The sequence below is a fragment of the Tachysurus vachellii genome, chromosome 6, assembly GCF_030014155.1.
Source record: "Tachysurus vachellii isolate PV-2020 chromosome 6, HZAU_Pvac_v1, whole genome shotgun sequence".
Classification (NCBI taxonomy): domain Eukaryota; kingdom Metazoa; phylum Chordata; class Actinopteri; order Siluriformes; family Bagridae; genus Tachysurus; species Tachysurus vachellii.
Genome location: NC_083465.1, coordinates 9,053,301 through 9,081,143, shown reverse-complemented (window position 1 = coordinate 9,081,143; position 27,843 = coordinate 9,053,301). Strand labels below are relative to the sequence as shown.

Here is a 27,843-nt window from a genome sequence, read left to right as displayed (position 1 = left end):
AAACACAGCATGGTTAACCGGATTCTTGTGTCCTTTCCTAAATTTCCTTATTATTATATTTTTTTTAATCCAAATGATATACACAGATACAAGGACAATATGACAAGGACAAAAAAATATTTTTATATATTCTGTAAAACATATAAAAAATAATTATATTAAATGCTTTCTAAGAATGGTCAATATTTTATATTGAAAGTAACTAGACAAGTTTACAGCACATGCTGTCTACTGTATATTCACACAGATAATACAAAGCAGACTAAAGTCACCCAGAACACATCTAATGAAAGTCTGTGTATATAGTATAACTTCAGAAACATCAAATAAATGATTCAAGGGGTGGAAAAATGAAAGAGTGGCAGCATTCATCAGAGACTGGGCATTGTGTTCAGGCATCTGCTCAATGAATCAGTGAGGCAGTCTTTCCTCTAGGGTCATTAAATAGAAATGAACACAAACAGAACACAAACAGAAAGACGGCTCTGCTTATTCTACCGGCTTCTAATACAGCACCATATCTTGCTGCTGCATGAGTGAAATAACACTCTGAAATCTATTGTCCATAAAATATACACAAAAAACAATAGGATGAACTTTCATACTAAAATAAAATAAATGGACAGGGTTGAAAGGTTGTTAATATGTTGTTTGCAAATTTGCATTGTAATTATCCAGACATGACTACATTTAAACAGCATTATTCACATTTTATTGATTGCATGTGCTTGAATGCCAATAAATGAGAAATTATATCTAGAACAAATGCTGCCTTCTGGCATTTCAATACATGTAATTAATCATTTCTGAGGTTTGCTTCAAGCACTTTAAGAAAGAAACAATAATCAGTATTTTTAGTACTGTTTTGTCAAAATAAACTCTTCAGTACAGTGTGAATATAACGTTGAATGGGATTTATAAAAATCTAATAGGGCCATGTTTTAAAGGTTAACTATATTCTAGTTTAACTCATTCTCACTCACTTCATATATTTTCAAAATGACCATAAAACAGAATAAAGCAATTTAGGCTCAGATCCAAATGCTCTTGACTGTCTTTCTACTCCACTGAAACACAGCACTTGCCCTGAATGAAGACGTTTCCAGCACCAGTGGGTCTTGTTGAGATGGGAGCTCTGCATATACACACCAATCATCACACAACAATCTGAAAAAAAACAAGAGCTGTGAAACCAGTTCAATCATCACAGCAGTGGCAGCAGTATAGTGTTATATTAGTGTGATGATTTGACTGACAGAAAAGTAAAGCCTTGGAATCTGTGGAATATTAGGATGACTGAAAAAGGTTCTGCAGTGCTTATACTGAGCGCAGAAATAAGTGGTTACTCACATTATAATGTCAACAGGGGCATCCAATCACTACCGGACCTCATCCTGCAATATGGTGGCTTGAGGAATAAATGGGAGAGGAGAGAAAAAAAGACAAAGAGAGGTTTAAGAGGCTAATTTTAAAAAAAGAACAGAATAAATCAACCTTTAAAAGGGCAGCCACTGCAGTCAAATGGAAATGATGCTCACCCCAGCAACAGGCAATTAATTACTATGCAAATTTTGGACACACTGGGGTACATCACCACCCAGGCATTGAAATATAGAAAAAATAAATAATAATAATAATAATAATAATAATAATAATAATAATAATAACAACATGTATTTGTAAAACACCAACATTTTCTCATCTACATGTATAATTTCTATTTTATAATTGATAAAATGACAGAGCTAATGCAGTGTAAAATCAATGAATTCAAGTGAAACACAATGAATGCTAAAGCCAGTGGAGAATTTGCAAAAGGTTTGCAAGTCAAGCCAAGCATTTTAGTGCTGTTATGTGACTCCAAATAAACAAGACAACATCCTCTTGTTGGCAAAGTGAAACTGTGCATTTAATGTCATGCAGATGTATAACTCCACTAAATATTTTACAAGATGTTGAGTATATAGAGAACAGAGGATTAGTTGTAGCTTATCATTCAGTTATTCACCTTAGAGTATACTACAGAATAACTCCTAAAATTATTAATTAAGTACAGTATAGGAAAGATTTGAAAAATGTACAGTGTATATTTACATCTGCTACTGCAGTGAGATTTACCAAATGTCTCCCAGAATTATCATCCAGTGATTGGATCGCTGTCTGAACCCACAGTACTTAGTCAGGTGACTGATTACTTAGATTCATTCATTCATTCATTCATCTTCTACCGCTTATCCAAACTACCTCGGGTCACGGGGAGCCTGTGCCCATCTCAGGCATCATCGGGCATCTAGGCAGGATACACCCTGGACGGAGTGCCAACCCATCGCAGGGCACACACACCCTCTCATTCACTCACGCAATCACGCAATCACACACTACGGACAATTTTCCAGAGATGCCAATCAACCTACCATGCATGTCTTTGGACTGGGGGAGGAAACCGGAGTACCCGGAGGAAACCCCAGAATCACGGGGAGAACATGCAAACTCCACACACACAAGGCGGAGGCGGGAATCGAACCCCGACCCTGGAGGTGTGAGGCGAATGTGCTAACCACTAAGCCACCGTGCCCCCCTACTTAGATTCAGTGTTTCGTTATACCTTAAATATTGTAGCTCCACTTAAATAATTAAAGAAAAATAACTAGTACCCTGGTACAATGACAACACATGAACTTTCAAGCAATCAACTAGGAAATTAAAACATAAAAGGTGTCAAACAAATTATCAGAATTTCAATCAGCATGGAGAAAAGTCTTCTGAGCTACAAAAAATGTCTTAGTGCTGCTAGATCAGTGTGTCTCTCTACCCTAATTAAAGATTTTATTTAATTCTGTAGAAAATTAACTAGGAGTAAAACCATTGTAGAAAAGTGCACACCATCTGCAAAGGCAAAGACTTCATGAATGATTTCAATGGATAAATTGAGAGAATAAAGCATAAAATTCAAATTACTAATTTAAAACCAAAAAATTTGATAGACAATGCTGTAGATAATATAAATGTTCAGCACTTGTTCAGCACTGATCAGCACTTAGATTGTTTTACTCCCCTTCAAAACTATCAAACTGCATACTGGATTCCTTGCTTACATATTGCTTATAGCTTCTGAACACGTTCTAAAAATAATAAATTCTTCCCTTAGCACTGGCAATGTGCCTAAATCATTTAAACTAGCAGTTATCAAACCTCTGATTAAATAACTCAACCTCGACCCCGGCCAGCTGTCTATCTATAGGCCAATATCAAAACCCCCTTTACATCCAAGATCCTAGAAAGGGTTGTAGCTCAGCAGTTATGCTCGTACATACATAGGAATAACATTCATGAAATAGATCAGTCAGGATTTAGGCCTCATCATAGCACAGCGACAGCACTGGTTAAAGTTGTAAATGACCTGTTAAGCCCTTGATCAGGGTTGTGTCTCTTTGCTGGTGTTACAAGATCTTAATGCAGCTTTTGACACCATTGACCATGCTATTTTACTTGATTGACTAGAAAATGTTGGTGTTAAAGAAACCGCCCTCTCCTGGCTCTCGTGTCTCAGGTCAAATGGTGACTTCTCTGAACATACTAAGGTTATGTTTGGTGTTCCACAAGATTCTGTTTTAGGCCCACTGTTTTTCTTCTTATATATGCTAGCCCTTGGTGTAATTATTTGTAAACATGGTATCAGCTTCCACTGTTATGCTGATGACATGCAGCAATACGTCTGAGGAAAGTCAGATGAGAAACACCAACTTATTATGATTGAAAATTGTGTAAAGGACATTAGACAGTAAATGCTTACTAATTTCCTCCTGCTTAAATCTGACAAGACAGAAGTTCACTCACTAGGGCCACAGAGTAACCCTGGATGGCCTTTCTGTTTCATTATGTGCATAAGTAAAAGACCTTGTGTGATTATTGACTTCAGTCTCTCTTTTGAAGCTCATGTAGTTAATATCACAAGGGTAGCCCTTTGGATGTTCCAGTAGGACTATAAACTCTCTCCAGTTAGTCTAGAACCCAGCAGTACTAACTAGAACCACAAGATATGAAAACATCACTCCTATCCCAGTCAAATTTCACATTGTTTATAAAATACTATTACTCACCTATAAAGCACTGAATGGTCTCAAGTCACAGTACCTGAGCGATCTTTTTTTTTTTTTTTTTTTTATGATCCACCACACCTACTTCAATTAAAATGTGCAGGTACTTTTTATTACAGAGCCCTGCTGTTATGGACCAGCTTTCCAATTAATGTTCGGGACTCAGACAGAGTCTCAGTGTTTAAGTCCAGGCTGAAAACAAATTTCTTTAGTTTAGCTTTTTAAAAATATTTTTTCTTAGGTAAAGGAGCAGATGTGGAGGGTTCATGGGCATAGAGTATTTGGTGAACTGGGATGTTTGAATGCCGTTGTCTTAACACCCTCGCAAGTCACTTTATATGCTGATTCCCATGTCTGTCACCTTCTGGCTCTTCCTTTTAGTTATGCTGTCATTATCCATTGTCTTTAACCATCACATGATTACAAGCATACCTAATAATTTTCTCTCTGTCTTTTTCTCCCTCATTCTCCCACACGCTGCATTACTATAGAGACATGTGACCAGGGAACATGTGATTTGAAAAGCCAATTTGCTGCCCTAGGCAAGATTTCACCTGGTGCCCCTGGAATCACAGACAATTGTGTTCCGATCATTTTGTTCATAAACTTACACAGAAACAAACTGCACAGCTTTGTCCTGTTTTTCTTTATTTTGAAAATATTTTGGGAACACACACAAACTATATAAAAAAAACTATATTACGGAGACCATGCTTTCCTTGCCTTTCTTACAGCAATAAAATATATATAATAAATATATAAATAAAATACTTCTCAGGTAATAAAATATATATATACATATATATTAATATATATGTGTCTATCTATCTATCTATCTATCTATATATATATATATATATATATATATATATATATATATATATATATATATATATATATATATATATATATATATATTAATAAAAATAATAATTTGGGCGCACGGGCGCCCTTAGCATTTGCCTATTCTGCCTGTGCGCAGGGCCGGCCCTGCATGTGACTTATGTCTACTGTACCTCTAAACTAAATTCTATTCTTAAACTTAGTCCTTACTCTCTTGTTTTATACGATTGCAAAAACCTACAAATATCACTTCAGTTGCAATTCCCAATTTGCAAAATCCTGGAGGGACTGTTACAATGCTCTTTAATTATGTACAATACACAAAGAATATGGCAACAAAGCAAAATCCAGAACTCTGAATATCCTGTGTCTGTTTTCCAATTGCATTATATTGTGTAAAACAAGGAGGAGCTTGTGGGGTGACTAGAATGTGGGGTTGTCAGGTTATGTAGCATGTCAAATGTCTGGTGCTGTTTATTGTTAAACATAATGAAAAGGTATGAAAATATGACACCATTGTTATTCTCTTGCAACACAGCAAAAATTGAGCTATTAGCAATTTAGCTAAAAGTGGAGAGAGCTGATTTTTTGTGGATATGTTTTATAGGGAATGTAGCATTTACCAAGGATTAACTTACACTTAATAATACACTTATGAAAAGCTTACAGTGAAAGATCAATTGGAGAGAAAGGAACCTGGGTAAGAAGCACAAATTCTTATTTGGGTTATTTGGTAACAGAAATAAAGAAAAATGTGTTTTAATGGATTTGTTACCTTTCCTTGCTCTTCTGCACTGTCTAGTGGAAAAGTATCTAAGATGTAGCAGAGCTGTGTTGTGTTAGCAAAATGTCTTTACTTTTGTTCCATTTTTGGGATATTCGGACTCCAGAAAGAACACACACACACACACACACACACACACACACACACACACACACACACACACACACAAACAAAGCTATATTTACTCTGTCAGAAAAGCATACACAGAGAATCAGACACTGAATACAAAATGAATCTTGAGCCTCACTTAAATTCCTTAAAGCTTCAAGAGAATGAGAACAGAGGCTTCTGCTGTGAACTGCATTTACTAACATGAGAGACTTCTGCACATTAATGTGTTAATGCTGTTTTACAGGGGTGCAATGGCAGTTTGCTGCACACAGAGCATGGTTTCAGGGGTAGGATGTTACTATTTTATCCCCTGATATTCAATCTGTTCTCTTGACTCACTGGCAAAAAATAACATGGAGAGCAGATTAACAATAAGCATTCACTATAATTATGTTGGCAATGTTTTAATTTTTAATTATTTTTTTTTTTTTTTAGATTTACCCAGATAAATATCACTAGAGTGTAGTTTCAAAGCCTTATTTAAAAGCAAACGATTGCTGCCAAAGTGCTTATTTGCAAAAAAGAGTTATCTCTTGCAATTATTTTCACAGATATTATCCAGTGCTCTCTTTGCCAACTAATATTGCATTGATGTTATAAAAGTTCACAAGTGAATTTCAGACACTAAGAGATTTTTTCCTTTATTGGATAAATACAAAAAGAAAAAAAAAACAGATTTTTTGTTAATGGACTCTGCCGCTTTCTCCAAAATAAAGTCATCTGCCAAATATTTTTTAGATGATAAATTAGTAGCCCAATGAATTTAGCCCAAAGCAAAGAACTGGAACTTTAACTGGAATACATTTGTGGTGCTGATAGCCATAATCTAATCCTTATTTTCAAGATAATAATTCACTAATACAAATCAGCAGTAATGAGACTAAATGTTCTGAAGTTCTGAATGTCTTATTACATACTATTATTATGAACAACTAAGACTTTTTATGTTGATTTCTGAAGTGCTATAAATTTCTGCCTTAGCAACTTTTTTTTTTTTTTTTTTTTTTAATTGCTTTAATGAAATGATTTTTCTTTTTTTGTTTTTGATGGATAATGATCTTCACTTTGGTTTTATAGGATAGAATTATACATTTATAACAAGCCCATCTGTCATTTATTGGTCTTTAAATATAAGCACTTATAAAAAACAAGTTTCAGAACGTATAAAGAGAGAATTCTGCATTCACAACTCTCTAGTGAAGGACCTCCACAGCCCTTTCCAAACGTGACCTGTTTTTTAGTCTGTGCCATGCCTTATTTCCTGACAATACTCTTATCATCTCCTGCATGGTTGCTTTCCATTTACCAAATTTCAAATTTCAAATTGTCCTACAGTGCCTTATTGGAAAAACAAACCACCTGTAATCAATAGCCAATCATTCCACCAATAAAGCAATATGCTGGAAAGAATCATGGAGCCATGCACCATGGAAAGAATAACCACAGTTTTTTCCCTTGATGCCAAACATTTTATTTAGCATTCTCGTATGGCTGTGGAAAATGCAAATCCAGGTGACATTAGCTACAAACCCTACTTCAGCAGCACTGGGTTTGGAAATCTAGATTAAAGTAAATGGCACTTAGACACTGTTGCTAGGTTACACTCTACACAGAGCTGAGGGCTAGTGAGAAATGCCCGTCTACATTCTTGTGTTAAAGGGGTTAAAGTTTACTTTGCAGCTATGGCAGCTTCTCAAACTGATGATCAGAAAATGGGCTTGGAGAGAGGAAAAATTATTTAAGTAGTGCATTAAACACTGAACAATATACTGTACACCCTACATGGAGCACATGTTATTTTCAGCAATGGTAAGGTTGTTAGTTACATCACTGGCATTTCTATAGCACTTCATGGACATGCATTCTGCAGAAGAAAGACAAAATATGGGGATATTTATTTACCAAAGTAACTAGCTTAATGATTTCTGAACATGTTGAAAAACGATTTTAATTAGTTATTTACAAAAATGCATACAGAAGGTTGACAGATTTAAATACATTTCATCACAGTGTTTTAGTAAAATGTTGGTTTAACGTGTTTAGATATAGGTTCTGGGACTATATTGAAGGCATGAGGTATGAAAATTCTATTCCCTCAATGAATGTTTTGATATTTGTGGTAGAGAATGCTGAGAATTTCTCTTTTTCACAGATTCCAACTAATAACTAGTTTTCAACTACTTGTGTTTATTGTACACAGACCATTGCTTGAAATATTATTAGGCAGAACGAGGTGCTAAACCTTGCTTGTTGAAGATGTTTGTATTCAGTGTATTAGAGGAGTTCATTATCAGTATAAATGAAAATGAATCTTCATAATGCAACACACACACAGCAAACACAGTAATGTGCTTAGTGAATGCTTTCTGTATGTGTAATGGGTTATGAAATACAATGCAAAGTATTGCTCTTTTGTTAATTAAAAGATTAATTAAGATTTAATGAGACATTTTCAGACATTGTTCACTGGGCAAACTATTGAATACTTTGTCCATTACAGAAAAAATGGCAATGGGTCTTTTGTGATCTGAACGCATTGGTTACTATTGGTGAGCTGAGCTTAATGACCTGACTCACTGAAATTAACAGGAACTGCCATCAGTTCATCACTACTGGTGACTATCAGATTTCACACATATCAAACTAGTGAGTGAGCCCATATGTCCTGGGTACGGGGACATTTTAATCCCAGAAGAGGTCTCAGCTATGAGGATATAAATGTTTCATTATCGGATAGAGGTGATCTGTCTGAAATGCTTTGTATCGATTTGCAGTGACCTCCACCTTAGAGGACAAATGGACCCAAGCCACAGACAAAGTTGGGTCAACGGTTAATACTCAGCAGTACTGATCAGACGGTCTCAACACTGTCAAGCTGCAGCTGCCCTTGATCCGTTAACCCTCTCTGATGCAGGGTGCTCTATCATGGATGACTCTGAGTTCTGACCCCATTGAAAAAGCAGCGCCACCAGTTCTTCCTTGAATTTTCTCCTGTTCTCCTATTGGATGATTGAAATGTTTCTGGGATCTCTTTTGAAAAAATAGATTAGATTATATGTATATAAAAAATAATAAAAAAAAAAAAAACAGTAGAAATGGGTGGCAATAAGTAGTAAATACCAATGCTTCCAGATGCTTCCAAAATAAAAATCAGATTCTACAAAATAGCAAATAAATAGTTTCATCTTTCAAAATAGTATTCATTTGCATTTAAAAACAGAATGTGATTTTAAGGACATTACCATGCATTTGGACCAAACCATAACGTTACATAACCCAAGACTCAGAGTCAGTCTGAACACTGAACACCTGTCTGTTTTGCATGTGTTGAATTGCATTTTTAGGTTTCAGGTTTTAATCTCTTGCTTTAAAAACTTCTGAATCAGCATTTAACTGCCAAGTCTTTCAAAAGCTGAGTCAGTGTCTGAATAGAGAAAACACTAAACCATACAGTGTTGAGATGCTGCTGTGTGATTTGAAGTCACTGGAGTATTTCAACCATGCTGAGTCTCCTAATATGAAATTCATGTGAACATGGTGCAGTTTAATGCAGAGCCCTGCAGAACATTATGAGGTCTGAGCCATTTTTCTTACACTGACTGTATCTGCATACTGATGAGACTACATGTAAACAGTTGGAGGGCTAAGTGGAATCACATGGACTTTATTTATATTTATAAAGTTTACATTTTTCGTCTTTTCCGATCACCAGTTTTGTTGTCCCTGTGGTGTCACAGCCATGTGGCTTCTTTTCAGCTTAAATCAACTGCCATGTGTGGAACAGTAATAAATTATAAAAAACATCTAATATAAGCTTTACTCTAAAGGGAATATCACAAGGTGAGATGAATGTGGAGGGATAAAAGTATTTGCATTTGACCATGAAATCTCTTTCTTGTCATGAAGTGAGGTTAGGCGATATTCCTCTATCAGAGACATGCCCTCGTGAAGAAAAACAATATACTATATTACTAATTGAAGGAATAAATTACTGTGTTATCAGGTCTATTCAGCGCTTCCAATCTCATTCGGATCCCTATTGAGAACATGTCAGGAATGTGAGGTAAAATATTGAACAGAAATCTAATATGCTCATTCAAGGAATGACCCAATAGAGTGCAAATGTCACAGAGGCTATGAGACTTAAGATTGAACTGAAGATTGAATTCATCTCCCCTGTGTCTCTGGTTAAACATATCCCTGAACATCAATCAGTTTTGTTACACTGATAGTAATCAGCAAAGGACGCAATGGAATTGGATTTCAGTGTGATTTAGTGCAGGCAAATGACCTGCTATTCTACAGCAGCGCTCTGATCAAGATCAAACTGTTCTAGCACACCTTACTCATGTTATAACTCCCAATCAGTATTATTTTTACCCAAACAATTTATATGTATCGAGAACAGCAAATGAATTCACTAGTGGAGTTACAGTAAAGTCTCAAGGTCAACTGGGATAAAGGACAGGAGATGCTTCTTTAATTCGATGTGACATTGTCCATAATCGGTAATTACACTCTGTACAAAAAAAAGCCCATTAATTACCTTCTGCTTGCTTTAGTTAGTCTCACAAAGGTTAAAATCCTTAAAGGTTCTATGTAAAAAACATATAAACCAGACATGCACATTTTTTCAAGGTTCCAGGATAGAAGATCTGGTAGATTTACCAAGAACTCTCAAGGAACCTTTTTCTAGGAGTACAGTTCCTCAATTAAGCAATATCTGAAGAAGCATCTTCATATGAAGAGCTTTGAAACAATGAAAAAGTTGCTTAGGTATTCAGGCAGTGGTGATCTACACTTCAAGGCTTTTTTTAATTAAAACTCTATCGAAACCTATATCCAGGTACTTAATGACAAACAGTAGAACCATCACTGTAAACTTGACAAATGCAATCTTTTTTACTTAAATTATTTTTTTCTTTATTAAGCAGAGGGATAAAAGAAAACAAGCCTTATCACAAAGAGGAGTTTGCATGTCAGCTGAGTAACTGATACATTGATAAATCTATTACATTATACTCAGAAACTCTGATATGCATATGGTCTCTCATGAAGCCTGATCATAGATAAACTTTCAGAATGCATAAAAATTTTTCATTAAATCAATTATCAAACTTTGTTTTTTTGCCTAAAATACAGTATGTGTATTGTATTTGTAATAATTTAATCAGAGAGAATGTTTGTCCCTGAAGTCTCCAAATGAATGCTTATGAAAATGCCAGGCTTTTGGTTCATATTACCATATAAGCATAACAGACATCTGTGGAACAGATGCTCATACAGAGTCTAATAATTGTTGGTGTGGGATTGTGGATTATGGGTTTTAGTCCTATTAAAAATTCTACTTACTAGGAATTTGCATGACAGATGGTCTAAACTGATGGCCATTATATTCTGCACAAAATACAGGTGAATTGATGTTCATCTGGGAAATAAGTGAAAAAATAAATTGTGTTTATCAATTTATGTTTTAAATAGGGGATTTTCAAAGTTTAGCATTAGTGAGATATATATGTATATATATATATATACACACACACACACATTATATATATATATATATATATATATATATATATATATATATATATATATATATATATATATATATATATAGCATTAGTGAGATATATATATGTATATATATATATACACACACACACATTATATATATATACATATATATATCTCACTAATGCTATATATATATATATATAGCATTAGTGAGATATATATGTATATATATATATATATATATATATATATATATATATATATATATATATATATATATATATATATTATACTGAATAATACTGAAAGTGATTTATAAATTGTGCAACATCATGAAGATTGAACATGATGTCAAAATGTTCCAAGTTTTCATTTATTTATTTTTTTTGTTACAATTTTCAAATCCAAATCTAAGCAAATTTGTTATAATGATCCTGTTGATTCCTTTGTTTTCTTGTGAGTGTTACCCCTTCCACTGATCCATGTGCTCAGAAGGCATATAGAAGAATTTGATCCGAAATGAATAATCAGGTTTTACACTCGGGTTACAAGACTCTGGAATCTTGTGTCAGCTCGATTGCACATTGTCATTACAACAAAAAATGGGACATACACAATACTAAGATTCTCTCAAACTCATGTATTTCTAAAATACTGTCTTTCCCTTGGGTTGTTATTGATATTATGTGTAATTAAAACCTTAATTAACCTTGATAAATTGAAAACAAATGCCAAACACAAGCATTTTAACCAGTGCTTGTAGACGTTTAGACCCATACAGCAAGTTGTTTATCTATAAAGCAAAATTGTTTTCATAATGTGCAAAACATGTACCACAAAATCAATCACAAATGAACATAACAAATGAACTCAGACCACTCTAAAGTGACCCAGATTCAAACTGTACACATGCCACCTTAAAATGTTGTCATCAAACTGAGAGCACTTAGAGAAACACCCCTTAAATGTCTAATTATGGATTTCTATTAATCACTGGTCTTCATGACTTTGTGTGATCTTTACGCACAAGTTGTGGTTTTTTTTTTCCAGTTTACTGGCCTTTACATTTCTCTCTCATATCACATGCTCATATACATTGCCACCACACAGCTCTGTGAAGTGTTTAGAACCCATGCACCATGTGATGATTACTGACAGACATGCGCTTTTAACCTAGTCTAAAACCATCCCTGTCTGACACTCATCACAGAGTGTGAATGCAGTGCATATCCGAAAGCATCCAGTATACACCAGTGTACTATATTACACACTATCCACTATTTTGTATCATAAAAGCTCACAAAGTAACAGTGCTCCCCAGCACATACAGAGGACCTCCACAAAGACACATTTATGTTTATGTTTGCTATTACTACTAGTGCCAGTATTGATAGAAAATGTATATATTACTAAACATGTTGACCTTTATATTTATCCATATTGTTGAGAAATCACCATATAAATGATTGAAAAACAATTCCATGTCTGATTCATGAAACCACAGTACAGTGTGAGTGAAGATTTCAGTGCGGTTGTGTCTATGTGTCTATCCACAGATATTTATACATATCAATAACGTTTCCTTTTGGCTCTAAATTCTAAGGCTTTCCCTTTATGGAAAATTTCCAGGTAGAATCTGTTCAGTAAGCCCCTTAACCATCCAAAGAACTCTGAAGAAACATATAGAACACATCACAATTTAATACACAAGAAATGAAGGTTAAAAAAAAGCCCAAATACATGCAACATTTATGATACATGCCAACATTTACTCAAGTAGTAATAAATAGAATCAAAATATTTAATCCTGTAATGATGAGAATGATGTAGCAATACATCAAAAAAGAAGGTTATAATATTATAAGTCAGCTGTACAGTTTAATATTTTAAGATTACGAATATGTTAGATTTGACCAAGGTACATTGTCCAGGTACATATGACCATTCTGATTTAACATAATACATACATGTATGTACAGGCATTTAAATCCAAATTTCTGGGAACTAGGAGTTCTTCCTTTCTTCCCCTCAGTATATCTTGTCCTGATACCCTGATACTACAAATTTATGCTTGCAATAATGGAACAACCTTAGCTTTAGACTTTCTATCATTAAATATTATGACTTTATTCAGATAGTATTAAATGAATTCATTATTAAACACTACCATTAAAACAGCAAAAATGCTCAAACTTGATCACATGCATCTTTGATAAATAAGAGTAAGGTATATTTATGTTCTCCAATTAAAGGACTATGACTCTGAGGCTTAAATTCGGTTTGTTACACTCCTAAATACTTAAAGGGCAATAAAACCAAAATCTATTTAAATCTATCCATTTCTCCACAGAATTAGATGAATATGAATTCCTTGCAATGTCAACAGTTGAGGATGTGCACTGCTGTGTCCTGAATAAATGTTTATCTTTTCCACAACCACTGAGGTCTCTCGTACTGTCTTAATATTTCCCGTGTTGTGACAGGCTGCAAGACAATGGTTTAAATACAACATCTATTAATATCTGAGCTAAAAATATGACACTGTGAAGAAAAATGTGAAACATATATTGTTGCAGCATGTATCTACAGTATTTGTCTATCTGGTTAACAACAGAAACTAAAGATCTGAACATATTCATTCATTCATTTTCTACCGCTTATCCGAACTACCTCGGGTCACGGGGAGCTCAGGCGTCATCGGGCATCAAGGCAGGATACACCCTGGACGGAGTGCCAACCCATCGCAGGGCACACACACTCATTCACTCACGCAATCACGCACTAGGGACAATTTTCCAGAGATGCCAATCAACCTACCATACATGTCTTTGGACCAGGGGAGGAAACCGGAGTACCCGGAGGAAACCCCCGAGGCACAGGGAGAACATGCAAACTCCACACACACAAGGTGGAGGCGGGAATCGAACCCCGACCCTGTAGGGGTGAGGCGAACGTGCTAACCACTAAGCCACCGTGCCTCCCGATCTGAACATATAAACATTCAAAATAGTTAAAGGCATTATATAAACGTTTAAAATCCACATCCACATGATATGGCCAAGAAATACAGAATAGTGCAATTAAAGCTAAAAATATTTCCTATACAATATGTTGTATATCAGTGCAGTTTAAAAATAGACAGAGCTCTTCTCCTGAAACATGAAAACACATTTGTGTGATATTGAACTAACAATGAGTGATAATGGTAAGAGCTACACTACAGTGACCTATGACCGGAAACTGTTGCTAGTTGATAGTATTGTTGTTGATAGTATTTTGATTAGGAATACTGTGCTAGGATCAAAATGAGCACAAGCCCTGAATAGGTACTGATGGTGCTAAAAAACAACAGATGGAGTGGGATTTTGATGGCAGGGGTTCAGTACAAATGCTCTTTTGAGCTTTGTCTTCTCTCATATGAGGATAAGGCTGCACGCTCTTCAGCAAAGGAAATTCAATTTATGCTGAAGTGGACTGGCAAAGGTTCAATTATGACCAGGTAACACATGCCAAAAAACGTGCAAGAATAGCATGCACATGAGGAATTGGCCATGGCTGGACACAGCTCCAACCTTCTGGAAAGCATGAAGACACTTTTGACAGGTACAATAGCTTCGCAGACTAAGATGCTGGAAGACCATAAAATTGGACTCATTATTATTTTTTTAATCAACAAACTCACATCCCATTAAACCTTCGTTACATTTATAACACTGAGAAGAAAAAGCATAACTAAAATAAATTAAAACAAGATATTCGATGTGGGAATCTGAAAATATAGCCATTGGTATATTATGGTAGGCTCAATTATGTTATTATGTATTATGGTGAAGAACTTTACGAGTATGCACATTTTTCATGCCACAAAGCCAATGGATGTAAATTATAAATCTGAATCTATAATTCTGAATCTATAATGGATATTTTTGTATCCAAGATCTGCCAGTAATAATGATTACCTTACAGATACAGGAAAGCTCGAACACGCTATTATCCCATATGGCAGAAGAAAGGAAATTACAGCGTCCACACAGCGCCATCTGCCGGACGCACATGGAAACTCCACAACATACAACATAAACCCCTTTGACCAAACTAAAACAGCAACATCAGTGTCAGGCAACTCAACCATTTCATTACAAATACGATGAAAAGAAAAGACAAACAATCTGCCATCTTGGGAACCAGTTTGGTGATGATTCCAAACAGAAACAGGATCTGGTTGTTGTTTTTTTCCATAGTTATTTCACTAGCTCTTCACCTCACTCTTAAAGAAAGCAACTGATAACATTTAAGATGTGCACAAGATATTTAGTGGAGGTTTAGGCTGTGTGTATGTGCATGTGTACGTACTATCTGAACACAGGATGTGTGGGAAACCACTAGGGTCTCTGGCAATGTTCAAAGTAACCTCTCAGGGGTCACCAACGCGTTGCCCGCGGGCACCTGGTCGCCCGCAAGGAGCACTTAAAGCGCCCGCGAGGCAGGTTCTAAAAATAGCACTGGTCAAAATATAGCTCCGCCTAAAAAGATTTTCTTGCTGTAGTTTTTGGATAAAAACGCTTGCATTAACGTAGATTTTAAAATGACGATATTTAATTTCATTAAAAAAAATTAAAACAAAAATGTTTATATATATATATATATATATATATATATATATATATGTATATATATATATATATATATATATATATATATATATATATATATATATATATATAACGAATTCTGTCCTTTTCTGGAGTCAAATGTCAATATTGCACGCACGTCATCTCCGACTCCTGACACAAGGAAGTGGTGCAGCAACGATGAAGAGTTAGTTGTGATTTACCCCCCAAAAATGGCAGAAAAGCGACAGAAAACATACCATTTTCACAGTGTTTGGGAGGAAGAGTTATTTTTTATGTCAGTCAAAGAAATGTGTCTGGGTCTCATTTGCGGGATGACTGTTGCGACGGCAAAGCCGCACAATGTGGCGAGACACTTCAGTCTGCGTCACGAAAGTTTCAATGCTAACTACCCACAAAGCCGTTACAAATCCTTTCATGCAAGTGGACATGACATGCACTGCTGAGCAACTAAGTGCTCTGTTCAAATTGGATGCTGGACAGGTAGAGATACAGTAGAAATCCTAACGTTGCAAAATGACCTCCACCTCAAAGCCCATCAGTCTGCATCAAACTTTTGGTGCCTTGTGGACACAGAACAATACAGTGGTATATGCACAGCAGCTATGAAATTTGCATGCCTTTTTGGTTCAACCTATCTCTGGGAATCATACGGTGGCCGGGAAGTGCAAAACAAATTAACAAAACCGAAAACACATTAACAAAACCCAAACCAAATTAACAAAACGGAAAACAAATTAACAAAACCCAAACCAAATTAACAAAAGCGAAAACAAATTAACAAAACCCAAACCAAATTAACAAAACGGAAAACAAATTAACAAAACCCAAACCAAATTAACAAAACGGAAAACAGATTATCAAGTCAGACAACCCGGAAGCGGTTGGTATAGTTTGTGAATGGAAACTTACCATCATCGGACGAGACACCTTTCATTCACATGTATATCTTTAATGACAGTCGTCTTGTCCAATGATCGGTAAGTTTCCATTCACAAACTATACTTACTGCTTCCGGGTTGGTATAGTTTGTGATTGGACAAGACACCTGTCACTCAAAGTATACATGAAGTTCAACAGTCTGCCACAGGGAAAAGTTGGAATGGATGGATGGAATGGATTACTGTGGATTAATTCTGTTATTTTCTTGAACGGAGAACTTTATTTAAACGGAGAACTTTACACATTACACATAAGATTCCATACCTGTATATCTTGAGTGACAAGTGTCTTGTCCAATGATCGGTAAGTTTCCATTCAAAAAACAATACACTACCGTTTCTGGATTGTCTGACTTGTCGTTGTGTTTTCGGTTTTGTTAATTTGGTTTGGGTTTTGTTAATTTGGTTTGGGTTTTGTTAATGTGTTTTCCGTTTTGTTAATTTGGTTTGGGTTTTGTTAATGTGTTTTCCGTTTTGTTAATTTGGTTTGGGTTTTGTTAATGTGTTTTCCGTTTTGTTAATTTGGTTTGGGTTTTGTTAATGTGTTTTCCGTTTTGTTAATTTGGTTTGGGTTTTGTTAATGTGTTTTCCGTTTTGTTAATTTGGTTTGGGTTTTGTTAATTTGTTTTCGGTTTTGTTAATTTGGTTTTGGATTTGTTAATGTGTTTTCCGTTTTGTTAATTTGGTTTGGGTTTTGTTAATTTGTTTTGCACTTCCCGGCCACCGTAGAATCAGCCTTTTCTACCATGAACTTTATCAAGAACAAACAGAACACGCCTAACTGATGCACATTTACAAGACTCACTCAGACTTGCAGTGTCAAATTATTCACCAGATTACAGTACACTGGTGTGCAGAATGCAGTGCCAGGCTTCCCACTAACAGACATTTACAGACAAAGAAGAGATAACGTGTTCATTGAAAACACCATAACATTAAACTAAAAATGTTTTTTTTGAAAAAGACTAAATTACTTGTGAATATTCCTTCCATCATTGTTGTATAAATCATTGTTAATAATTGTGGAGAATAATTAACATTGACATGTGAGCAGTCTCTTCACCATATTATTATTATTATTATTATTATTATTATTATTATTATTATTATTATTAAAAAGTGATCTGTGCAATTTTGCTCTTGAGGAAGTTTGTATCAAACCGGTAGCCCTTCGTACTACTCGGTTCCCTTGAAGTAGCCCTCAGTCTTAAAAAGGTTGGTGACCCCTGCTCTACACACTAAAGTCTCTGGTTTCAGTCACTTCTCTACTTGATGGACACAACGGACACTGACAGGATATTGCTTAATTAAATTCACCTAGGTTTTTTGTTTGAGCTTAGTTTAGTCTATGTGGAACTTTCTAGCAGTGGTGTGGGTTACAGTTGGGGGACTGACTCAGTTAAGCTGAGGTGGTTGAAGTGTTGCTCCACAGGAAGTAGCTGAGCAAAGCTGAGAGAACTTGCACAGCCATTGACGCTTCTTATTATCTGCTTCTAGCCTTTCTACTGGCTGGATTTTGTTCCTCTGGTAAGAAACACATAAATATACTACTTCCTTTGTGAGTTTTACATATTAAGAGCCTTTAATGTTAAAAACAGCCCTGTTTTACCCTAAAGCTGTGTTGTCTGCTTTTCAACATAACTAGTAAGCATGAAGAACTTGTCTGTGATGAGCTCAACTCAAATGATCTATGCCTTTAAAAGCTTTTTCAATCATCTTGTACACCAGTGGTCTTCAACCTTTTTGAGCTCAAGCTTACCTGGGGGTCAAAATTTGAACAATCATCTTCCACACAATATTTTGTCAAAAGAAACAAAAATCCCACCAAGAGTAACTATCTACTGTAAAACAGAGACATTTAGAGTTGACACTTTTTATTTTCTCTGTAAAAAGGCTGGTTGTGCTTTGTGTATGTGTGAAATAGAGACCTCAGCAAGCTCAAACCTAGCAGCCAGGATTAAAAGACCTGTGATCATAAAAGAACAACCTGTGAAACAGGACCAGCGACCGCACATTAACAGCAACACTGTAAAAATACATACTATGTGTATGATGACTATGTGATTTCACTAGGGTAAAATACATACTAAATGTCAAACATTTGGGTAAATTCTTTACAATTTTGTTTATTATTTGAGCCTTTTCCTTTATTGCTGTTACTTTATTGGACGTTTCAAAAAGGGGTGGGGGGAGTAGTACAGACACCGAGCGTGCTTATATTCCGTTTTCTTACTTAACACAACATGCACAGTTTAAATTATACAGATTCACACCATTAATATTTGAACAATGTGATGGTACCTGAACTCTCTCTAAGTCAGTGCTGTGTAATGTGCAGTATAAGTTCAGACTAGCAGTCTAATGCGGTCGTTCAGGTGTCAGATGAGTGCACGACCTGGATCTTATTTTCATCCAGGGAAAAAACATTGAGAATAAGATCAGAAAGGTCCTCTAACTTCTCTACTCCCTTCTTACTACTGTTGCTGAACCAAGCCATTTTTATATCTTTGTTTTTAAAGTACACTAATAACATTTCAGCATCGAGAGACATCACTTCTTTAATAACTCGCTGTCAGTGAGGAAGCTTGTTGTGCTTGAACAGGAGATAATCAACATTGACTGGAGCCTCGGTAGCAGCTTTAGCTGTCTCGATGAGTTTTGTGAAGAGCCACTGTTGGGCTTTTAAAACCAGCTTTAAGCTCTTCAGTATGAATGATAACTTGAATTTCAGAAAGGAAGTGCGTTGATGGTGCTTATTTTAAAAATGCTTAAACCTGGTGAAATATCTCCACTTTTTCTTCACCATTGTAATACAAATTTGTTTTCACTTAGATTAACACTTCTTTTCACTTAGATGTCACAATTTGTCTTTTTAAACTCTTCCAGAAAAATCTTCACTTCGTATCTTTGCCAATAAGCCTACTCCAGGCAAACCACAAAATGTCAGTAAAAATGATACAGGAGTTAAACAGGCTGTCCTAACTGCAACCTACACCTTCAACAACAAGTCCAATGATGCCTTCTTTTTTAAGGCTTCAGCCATTGATGAGGCACAAAGACAAGTAAGACCTGAAGTCTACCTCTTCATGTAAGAAATGTACTAAAAGTAACAACATACTAACCTGTTTCTCTCGTTCTTTTTTTTCCTTTTAATCCACAGATCGTTAAAGGTATAAAGTACTTTCTCAAAATCGAGATATCTCGGACTGTGTGCATGAAGAGAGAGACTGATGCTGACCTTGAAAACTGTGGCTTCCAGCCAGAACCTGGTTTACAACAGGTGAAATGTGTCTTTTATTGAAGAATGACTTGAAATCAAAATGGAAAGAGGGTGAAAGTTTTAACTGCCACCAATAATAATTATAATAATACACAGCTTGATCCATAGATCATTTTCGGATAGTCTTTAGATCCCAATCACTGTGGATCATTTCAATGAATTTTATTCAAAAGTCAATCCTTTATCATTTCTATCATATACTGCCTTTAGAAACATATTTTGACAAGTGTAATGTTTTTATTTTTCAGACTTTTCTCTGTAACTTTGAGGAGTGGGCTATACCATGGCTGAAGCTAATGAAGACCACACATTTCGTTTGCCTTCCTTCTGACAAGTATTATTACTAACTATGCATCTGAAACAGCACGTGCTTTGAATTTCAGTTAACCGGTTAAGAATAAAATACTCGGTTGCTATGCATAATTGAACTGCTCCTTCAGTGCTCATGCATAATACCTAGATACTGATTAAACTGATCATATGGTGAGAAATGTACATCAGAGTTATGACTAGTATATGGTGGGAAGTAAAGAGGTTTCGCTTTACTGGAGCTTTAGCTCCATAGTACTGCTCAATGGAAGATATAGAAATGCTATACAAGCAGGTTCATTTCTTTCTTTCTTTCTTTCTTTATTGTACACACTTTCCAGTAGCTGCTACTGTATGAATGCCCACAAATGGTCATGAATTAAACTCACAAACTGGCGAAAGTAATCAACAGGAAATTATTGCTAATAGCCAGTTCCTCCTTCAGAGCTGAAATGATCTTTGCAAATGGAAGCTAGGAAACATAACTAATGTAAGTGTTTTAAATTAAAGCAATGGATTTGTAAAATAAAGTTTTGGCATTCCAGTGTTACATTTCAGTCCTGCAACTAGAAGTTATAAATTTCACAAGTTGTCATAAATACTGATATTTCTGTTGTTTGAGTAAATCAGCAGCTCTAATTTAAGGACCAGATGACAGTTCAGTCCAAATAAAACAAAATCATGCTGCAAATGTTGTGCACCTCCTGTCATAGGAGCAAAACAAATATAGAAATGTCTTCTCTTTAAATAAAGCAGGTTGACATCTGCAGGCATGCTTATATATATACACACACACACACACACACCATTCAGTATGAGAAAGAGAGAATTAAAACACGAAGTCACATGGCTCAGCAAAACAAAAGACTTAACATACATTCACTGAGCACTTTATTATTACTGAGCACTCATGTAATTATCTAATCGGCCAATCAAGTGGCAGCATTGCAGTATATAAAATAATGCAGATCCAGGCCAGCAGCTTCAAGCAGTGCTCACATTAACCGTGAGATTGTTAATGGCTGTTGTTGCCAGATGAGCTGGTTTGGGTATTTCTGCTGATCGCCTGAGATTTTCATAGACAAACGTGTCTAGAATTTATTCAGAATTGTTCTATTATGGAAAAAAAAAAATCCAGCCAGCATTGGTTCTGTGGACAGAAACACATTGATGAGTGGGGTCACAAGAGAAAGGCCTAAATAGTTAGAGCTGGTAGAAAGGCTACAGTAACTCAGATAAGCGCACTGAACAATGTGGTGAGCAGAAAAGCATCTCAGAATGAAAAACACCTCAGACCGTGCCACAAATGGATAGGTGAAGACTGGAAAAAACGTAGACTGGTCTGATGCTCATACAGTAGGTGGCAGGGTCAGGATAAATCATTATTTGAATGCCACAGCCTATTTGTCAACGCTGTGCTTCACTTCATGGCCAAAATTTATGCATCTTCTAATGGCTCCTTCCAGCCTGATAATGCACCTTGTCACAAAAAGTCATCTCAAACTGGTATCATGAACATTATAGTGTTCCGTGTTCTTCAGTGATCTTCCCAGTCACAAGATCTGAATCCTATAGAAAAAAATTGGAATGGAAGATTTATAATATGAAAGTCTGCAGAAATTGTGAAGTATGCATGTTAACATGGATTTTTGATGTTAACATCATGTTTTGAGACTCCTACAGTATGTTTCTACTAAAGTGCTCAGTGAGTGTTAGTCAAAGCTGAATGACAGCATCTGTACTGTATTAAATGCAGGAACACGTATTAAGGACTCGGGTTTCTCAGTTCAGCAGTGGATCAGGAGAGAGGGTACAAAAATGGTTTGTTGGAAATGTTACATGACTGATAATCAAGCCTCAATGACTTACAGTCCCATGTTCTTGTAGAACTGTTTTACACTTTGCTCAAGTCAAGTTTACACAGGTAAGGAGAGCGGAAGGAGCCCAGGTAAAGGTAACCATTGTGCTCATGGGCCTCACTGATGTAGGCTGCCACAGTGCCATGTGGGTCGTGGAAACTCCGCACACATGTTCCTCCATCCTGCAGCTCCACCACCAGACTGTAGCGTGGCACAAACTTCAGTAGTGTTTCCTGGCTGAAGAGCTGAAAAAACACAGACAAACTGCTAGAATCCTGTTACAAAAACCACCACCACATCATATAAAAGTGATTTTAACACCCTTTGATATGAGTACAGTGCCTTATACTGTATATGCCTTCCAGATTTAAGATTTAATGGTCTGAATAATTTGACAGTCAGCAAGTTGAATGCTGGAAAAAAGAACAAGAAGAATCACTGATTTAAATCATCTGCAGTGCCCAATAGAATTATTAGCACCCTTGGTAGAGATGCGCAAAAGAAGATGTCAGAGGAAATTAAAATACCATACATGTTTATAAAATGAAAATATGAGAGAAATGCATCTTTATTAAAAAATTATACATCTTTGAATATAAAATTATTTAAAGAAAAGTACGATTTACTGAGACTCTCAAAATTTTTTGATACCCCAATAATGAAGTCATATTTAAGCATTTTAAGCTAACCTGAACCATAAGTAACACTTTTGTGTTCCTAACGTTATTTCACTAGGGTAAAAATATGAGATAACTGACAGACAGACATGGGATTACTGACAGACTAGTTAGCAAAAATCAGAGAATTCCCAAAATGAGAATAAGCTGACCACCTTAAGCTAATTTCCATAAAAATAGCTTCATAGCTTATATAACCTTTCCACTAAACGGACAATTAATGACTGAGGTCATGACTTAAGTGTGTTTATGAAAAGTGTTATGCATCCTACTGAAATTTAACTGGCATCCCTTGTCACATTTATGAATAAAGCCTCATCCAAAAAATAACGAGTGCGCTCTGGGCTATCAAAAGTTGTGAATTTGTCTTGCAGGACAACTGACAACGGACATGCTGGAAGTTTTTTTTAGAGAGAATTCGACCAAAAGGAGAGTAATGACAAACCTTTTTGAAATGCTTTGTTTAAAATTTGTTTTTGGTTTAAAATGATGACCGGCTTATGGACCACCTTTAAATCCAGAGGGACATCCTGTTCAGAATTACAATCGGCACTGGAGAGCTTGTTGTGCTAAACTCATGTAAAACCTATCTACAAGGCATTGACAAATTTGAGATATTTGCAATGGTACTTTTCAGCAAGGGCTGTGATGAGTCATCCCTGAGCCATGTTATGCCATCCCTATAGGATGGCAGAAATAGTTTTTCACCCACATAACAATATGTTTTTCACCCACATATCTCAAACAGGGCAACATCAAAATGCAACTGGCAGCAGTTTCTGATTTTCTGAAGCATAACTGAACGTACCCATGTTTAATAAATGCAAGAGTTACTAGAGAATAAATAATGACTTTTTTTAAGGAGAAACTACTATCATACCACAAACTTGCAAGTGATCTCAGATGAGTGACTACTTATATAGTCTATACTTATATAGACTATATATAGTGATGATCATTCACATTCTGAAATGCTTCTTTTTTCAGTGGTTTTGCTATGCTTATAAATAATAGTTGAAAAAGTTCTTGTCAGGGAACCTAAATCTTATACTGGAAAAGTAATATAAATCAGGCCCAAGAAGAATAGCTCTTCCAGTAGGACAACAATCCAAACAAAACTTCAACAACACACAAAAAAATGCTCCTTTATTAGAGGATTGAGATGGTGATTGCTAAACGCCAGTAAACAATTTTTGGAAAGAGCTGAATGAGAATCTATAAGAGATCTGTAGACATTGGGAACATTTTTTTATTAATTGTTCAATTTCTCTCACTTTCCTAAATGTTCTGGCTGTTCATTCAAATAATTTTGGAAGGCAGCATGCATATGTAACATACACCTACTTTAAATATGAGATTCTTAATCCAGGGTCTTTGTGACAAGAAGTCGAGCATGGAGAAGCCAGGGTTTGGCCGGATGGCAGACATGGCCACCCAGTAACCACCAGAGGAACTGCGGCGGAGGTTGTCAGGAAAGCCAGGCAGGTTTTCTATAAAAGTGTCCATGCCTCCCTTATTGAGACCAGCCACATGAATCCTTTGGGCAATTAAACAATACAGAAAGTGAAACACCACACCACATTATCACCAACAACTTAAAAGAGTAATTATTGAGATTAATAAAACTGAGGTAGTCAATTTCAGGTCATGTTCAGTTTTTTTCAAACAAGGAAAGTGCTTTTTAATGTAAAGACATAACCTTGGTATTACATGGTTTGTAATGAAATCTTCACTTATTCAATACCTGTTTCACTTAATTAATCCTGTGTAGCCGAGCGGAATCCTGAATCTCTGTATGATCTCCCTGGGGACCTTTACAAGGATCTAATTCAGTCTGCTTAATTCACAAAGAATGTGAAACATCTCCCCAGTAATGTGGCTAACAATCAATAAAAGCAGCGGGTGACTCATTAGCACGAGCTTGGTTCCTACTGGTGAATTTTTGGTATCCTTCCATCATGTAGATCGTGTGATTGGGTTCCTTCATCCTTACGTGAATCAAATGCTGAATAACATTAATCGTTCCAGGTTCCCATGTAACAAAGCTTATAAACGAGGAGCTTACACAAGAACATTTTCTACACTCCCCCTTGTTGTGCCCACACTAGCTTCACTAATAGAACGTATGTGGCATTTGTCTCTCAACGCTGGAAGCTTAATGAAGGATTCTGTTACCTAGGCAACAGCAAGCCTGCATCATTCATCCAGGTAAAGATTATGTGTGTGTGTGTGTGTGTGTGTGTGTGTGTGTGTGTGTGTGTGTGTGTGTGCGCATGGAGACTCGCACTAGCTCCAGCAGACGTGAGCAGTATGAAAACAGCAAGGGGGTGGAGCACATTTCCATACACAACTCGTCTGTGAGAAGTGATAAAGTAGGAAGTCTAGGTTACTAGTTTAAATCAAGGTATTGGTTAAGATTTATAGTATACTGTACATTTGTTAAAGTGGATTATAGACAGAATGTTAGATGTCTCTTTAGATGGGTTTTAATGGCTGTTATTTTTCCTGAAATACAATCAGTAGAAATGTCAATTTTTGTCCTGGGTGACAGTGGTTAGGTACAATATTAAGCTTGATTAGAGAAAATGGAAAAAACAACAACAAGAGAACAACTACAAAAAGAAAGATGTTTTTCTTTATCTTACCTGTGACAGGATTAACCTCAAACAGGCCCAGGTAGGCATCAGCCACAAACAAGGTGCCATTCGGACCCACTTTGATTCCAAGCGACTGTCCACAAACGTGTTCTTGCTCAGGAGAACTTTTACATAGATGAAAGAATAGTGAAACAACTGTTTGGCTCCATGTTTATTGTATATCACATGCTTAAAAACAACAGCATGTTAAACAATCCACATTACTGAAGATGATGTTATGTGTGTAATGGCAGCACTGACAGTTTCGACTAAATTCTCCTCACTCTGTTCTCCACACGTCATCACTCGAGTTTATAATTAGAGGTGTGTGGAATTGTTATTATTATAGTTCAGAGGTGTCCAATTTTATGTGGAAAGGGCCAGAATGTGTGCATGCTTTAGTTCCAATCAGGCAGCTGCTGCACCCGATTCAGACTGTTTAATCAGTTAATCTTTGCTTTCAGTAAACTCGGGTGTGGCTTGTGCTTGAATGGAATGAAAACCTGTACACACAACAGCATTATTCAGATAAGACCACATACCTCTTTTACAGCTAATACTTTTGCTTGTACCTGCCCACAATGTTTTCTAATAGACTTCAGTGGTTCTATTTCCTAAAACATAAACAAGCTAGTAGCTCAATTTAAACCACCCTGACAATGACGTTAGCAAGAACTTCATACGACAGCTCAAATGAAATTACACTATCACACCATTATACTTTCCTGTCTGTGGATCTAAGGCATCCAAAACTGTTTCAGTGTTTCAAACGAGGTCCATAAAGACATGGAAGAAATCGAGTGACCTGTACAGAGCCCTGACCTCAACCCCGCTGACCACTTCTGGGATGAAACTGAACACAGAATGCTCATCTAATCACCTGACATCAGTGTCTGACCTCACTAATGCTCTTGTAGCAGAATGGGCAAATCCCCATTATAGTAAAGGTTATTATAACAAGTAAAGTGGGAAAAAATCTGGAATGGAATTTTTCAAAAAACATATATTTGTGTTATAGTGAGGAGTCCACAAGCTTTTGGACAAGTGTATGTGTGATCCAATCCTAATACACCTTCCTGTCATCCTTTCTTAAAAAAATAAAGAAAGAAAGTAGTTGTGTAGTGGTAAGGATCACAGGAATCATATAATGTTTTATAATAGCTCTCAGTCTCACATGACATGACAGACATGACTTGGGTGCTGCCTCCACAATTCACATAAGTACATGAGGGAACAGTCATGTAACCTCAGGTTCATACCTTTCAACAGAAAGCTAACAACCAACCAACTTAACTATTTACTCAACAGCTATTCAGTGATTTCTTTATAGAGAGTCCAGAGAGAAACCTTATTACGACAGAGGATGACAAATTATTTCTCTGAGCTGTGTCACTTAAATTAAATTGTCCATTTATTGTCCTCGGGTCTATTGACAAAGACTTAGGTTGCAACACATCCAGCGAGGAAACAGTTTGTACTTTTTGACTTTTTGCTTACCACATGGAGGCTTGCCAAGAGTTGCCACAACACTGATTTTTCTCCCGTCAATTTTCACAATCTTTCCATCTGCAGTACCAATGTAAAGAATATCTGCAAGGGGGAAAATACTGTTTTAAAATGTAAAACACTAAAAAAAGTCCAATCAGGAAAAAATATATAATATAGCTGCAAGCAGCGATACCGGGGTCAAGCCGATCAGATGCACTCAGAACATGTCGCTGATGAACTATATGAAGTTTCTTTGCGATATGGCATTGCATTCGTAAAATACTGAACTTAACGTGAAAATTCAAATTGGCACAAAATGGCCGTCCGGAAACCGTTTGGTATCGTTTGACTCAGCATGCCTCAAGGAGTCTAACAACACCTCCTTCATGATTTTAGACTCAAGTCTAATTATTGTCCAGATTATTGTTCTATGTACTTAATTTGTTTCATGTTGTCTATTGTGTGCTGCTACCTTGGCCAGGGCTCATTTACAAGTGAGCTGTTTTTAAAATCTCGTGTCCACTAGGTGGCGCTGTCACAAAACGTTGCATGCACCCTCAGGTCATGACTATAATGACATATACCAAGTTTCGTGTCGACACGCATAAGTTTTGCGAAGATACGGCCTCACGTCTGTTTTGGCGTGCTCGCCACCATGTATGTTGCCACG

The 27,843-nt window shown here is 36.2% G+C and overlaps 2 protein-coding genes and 1 long non-coding RNA gene across 3 annotated transcripts; 1 reads left to right on the top strand and 2 right to left on the bottom strand.

Annotated features, from left to right (window-relative positions):
- Positions 1–939: 939 nt before the first annotated feature.
- Positions 940–16,933, bottom strand: LOC132847105 (uncharacterized). The gene is made up of 3 exons (XR_009648599.1): positions 16,896–16,933; positions 1,351–1,408; positions 940–1,167 (listed from the first exon to the last, which is right to left on the bottom strand). It is a non-coding gene; the product is annotated as an uncharacterized LOC132847105 (long non-coding RNA).
- A 73-nt stretch (positions 16,934–17,006) lies between these two features.
- Positions 17,007–21,063, top strand: LOC132847103 (cystatin-F-like). The gene is made up of 4 exons (XM_060872078.1): positions 17,007–17,228; positions 19,811–19,986; positions 20,085–20,204; positions 20,453–21,063. Exons 1-4 carry the CDS (start codon positions 17,222–17,224, stop codon positions 20,549–20,551), a joined length of 402 nt encoding a protein of 133 aa, XP_060728061.1. The 5' UTR covers positions 17,007–17,221; the 3' UTR covers positions 20,552–21,063.
- A 1,196-nt stretch (positions 21,064–22,259) lies between these two features.
- Positions 22,260–27,661, bottom strand: LOC132846776 (adipocyte plasma membrane-associated protein-like). Its single transcript, XM_060871493.1, has 6 exons — positions 27,646–27,661; positions 27,183–27,275; positions 26,514–26,517; positions 25,666–25,810; positions 24,394–24,630; positions 22,260–22,617 (listed from the first exon to the last, which is right to left on the bottom strand). Exons 1-6 carry the CDS (start codon positions 27,659–27,661, stop codon positions 22,408–22,410), a joined length of 705 nt encoding a protein of 234 aa, XP_060727476.1. The 3' UTR covers positions 22,260–22,407.
- Positions 27,662–27,843: the final 182 nt, after the last annotated feature.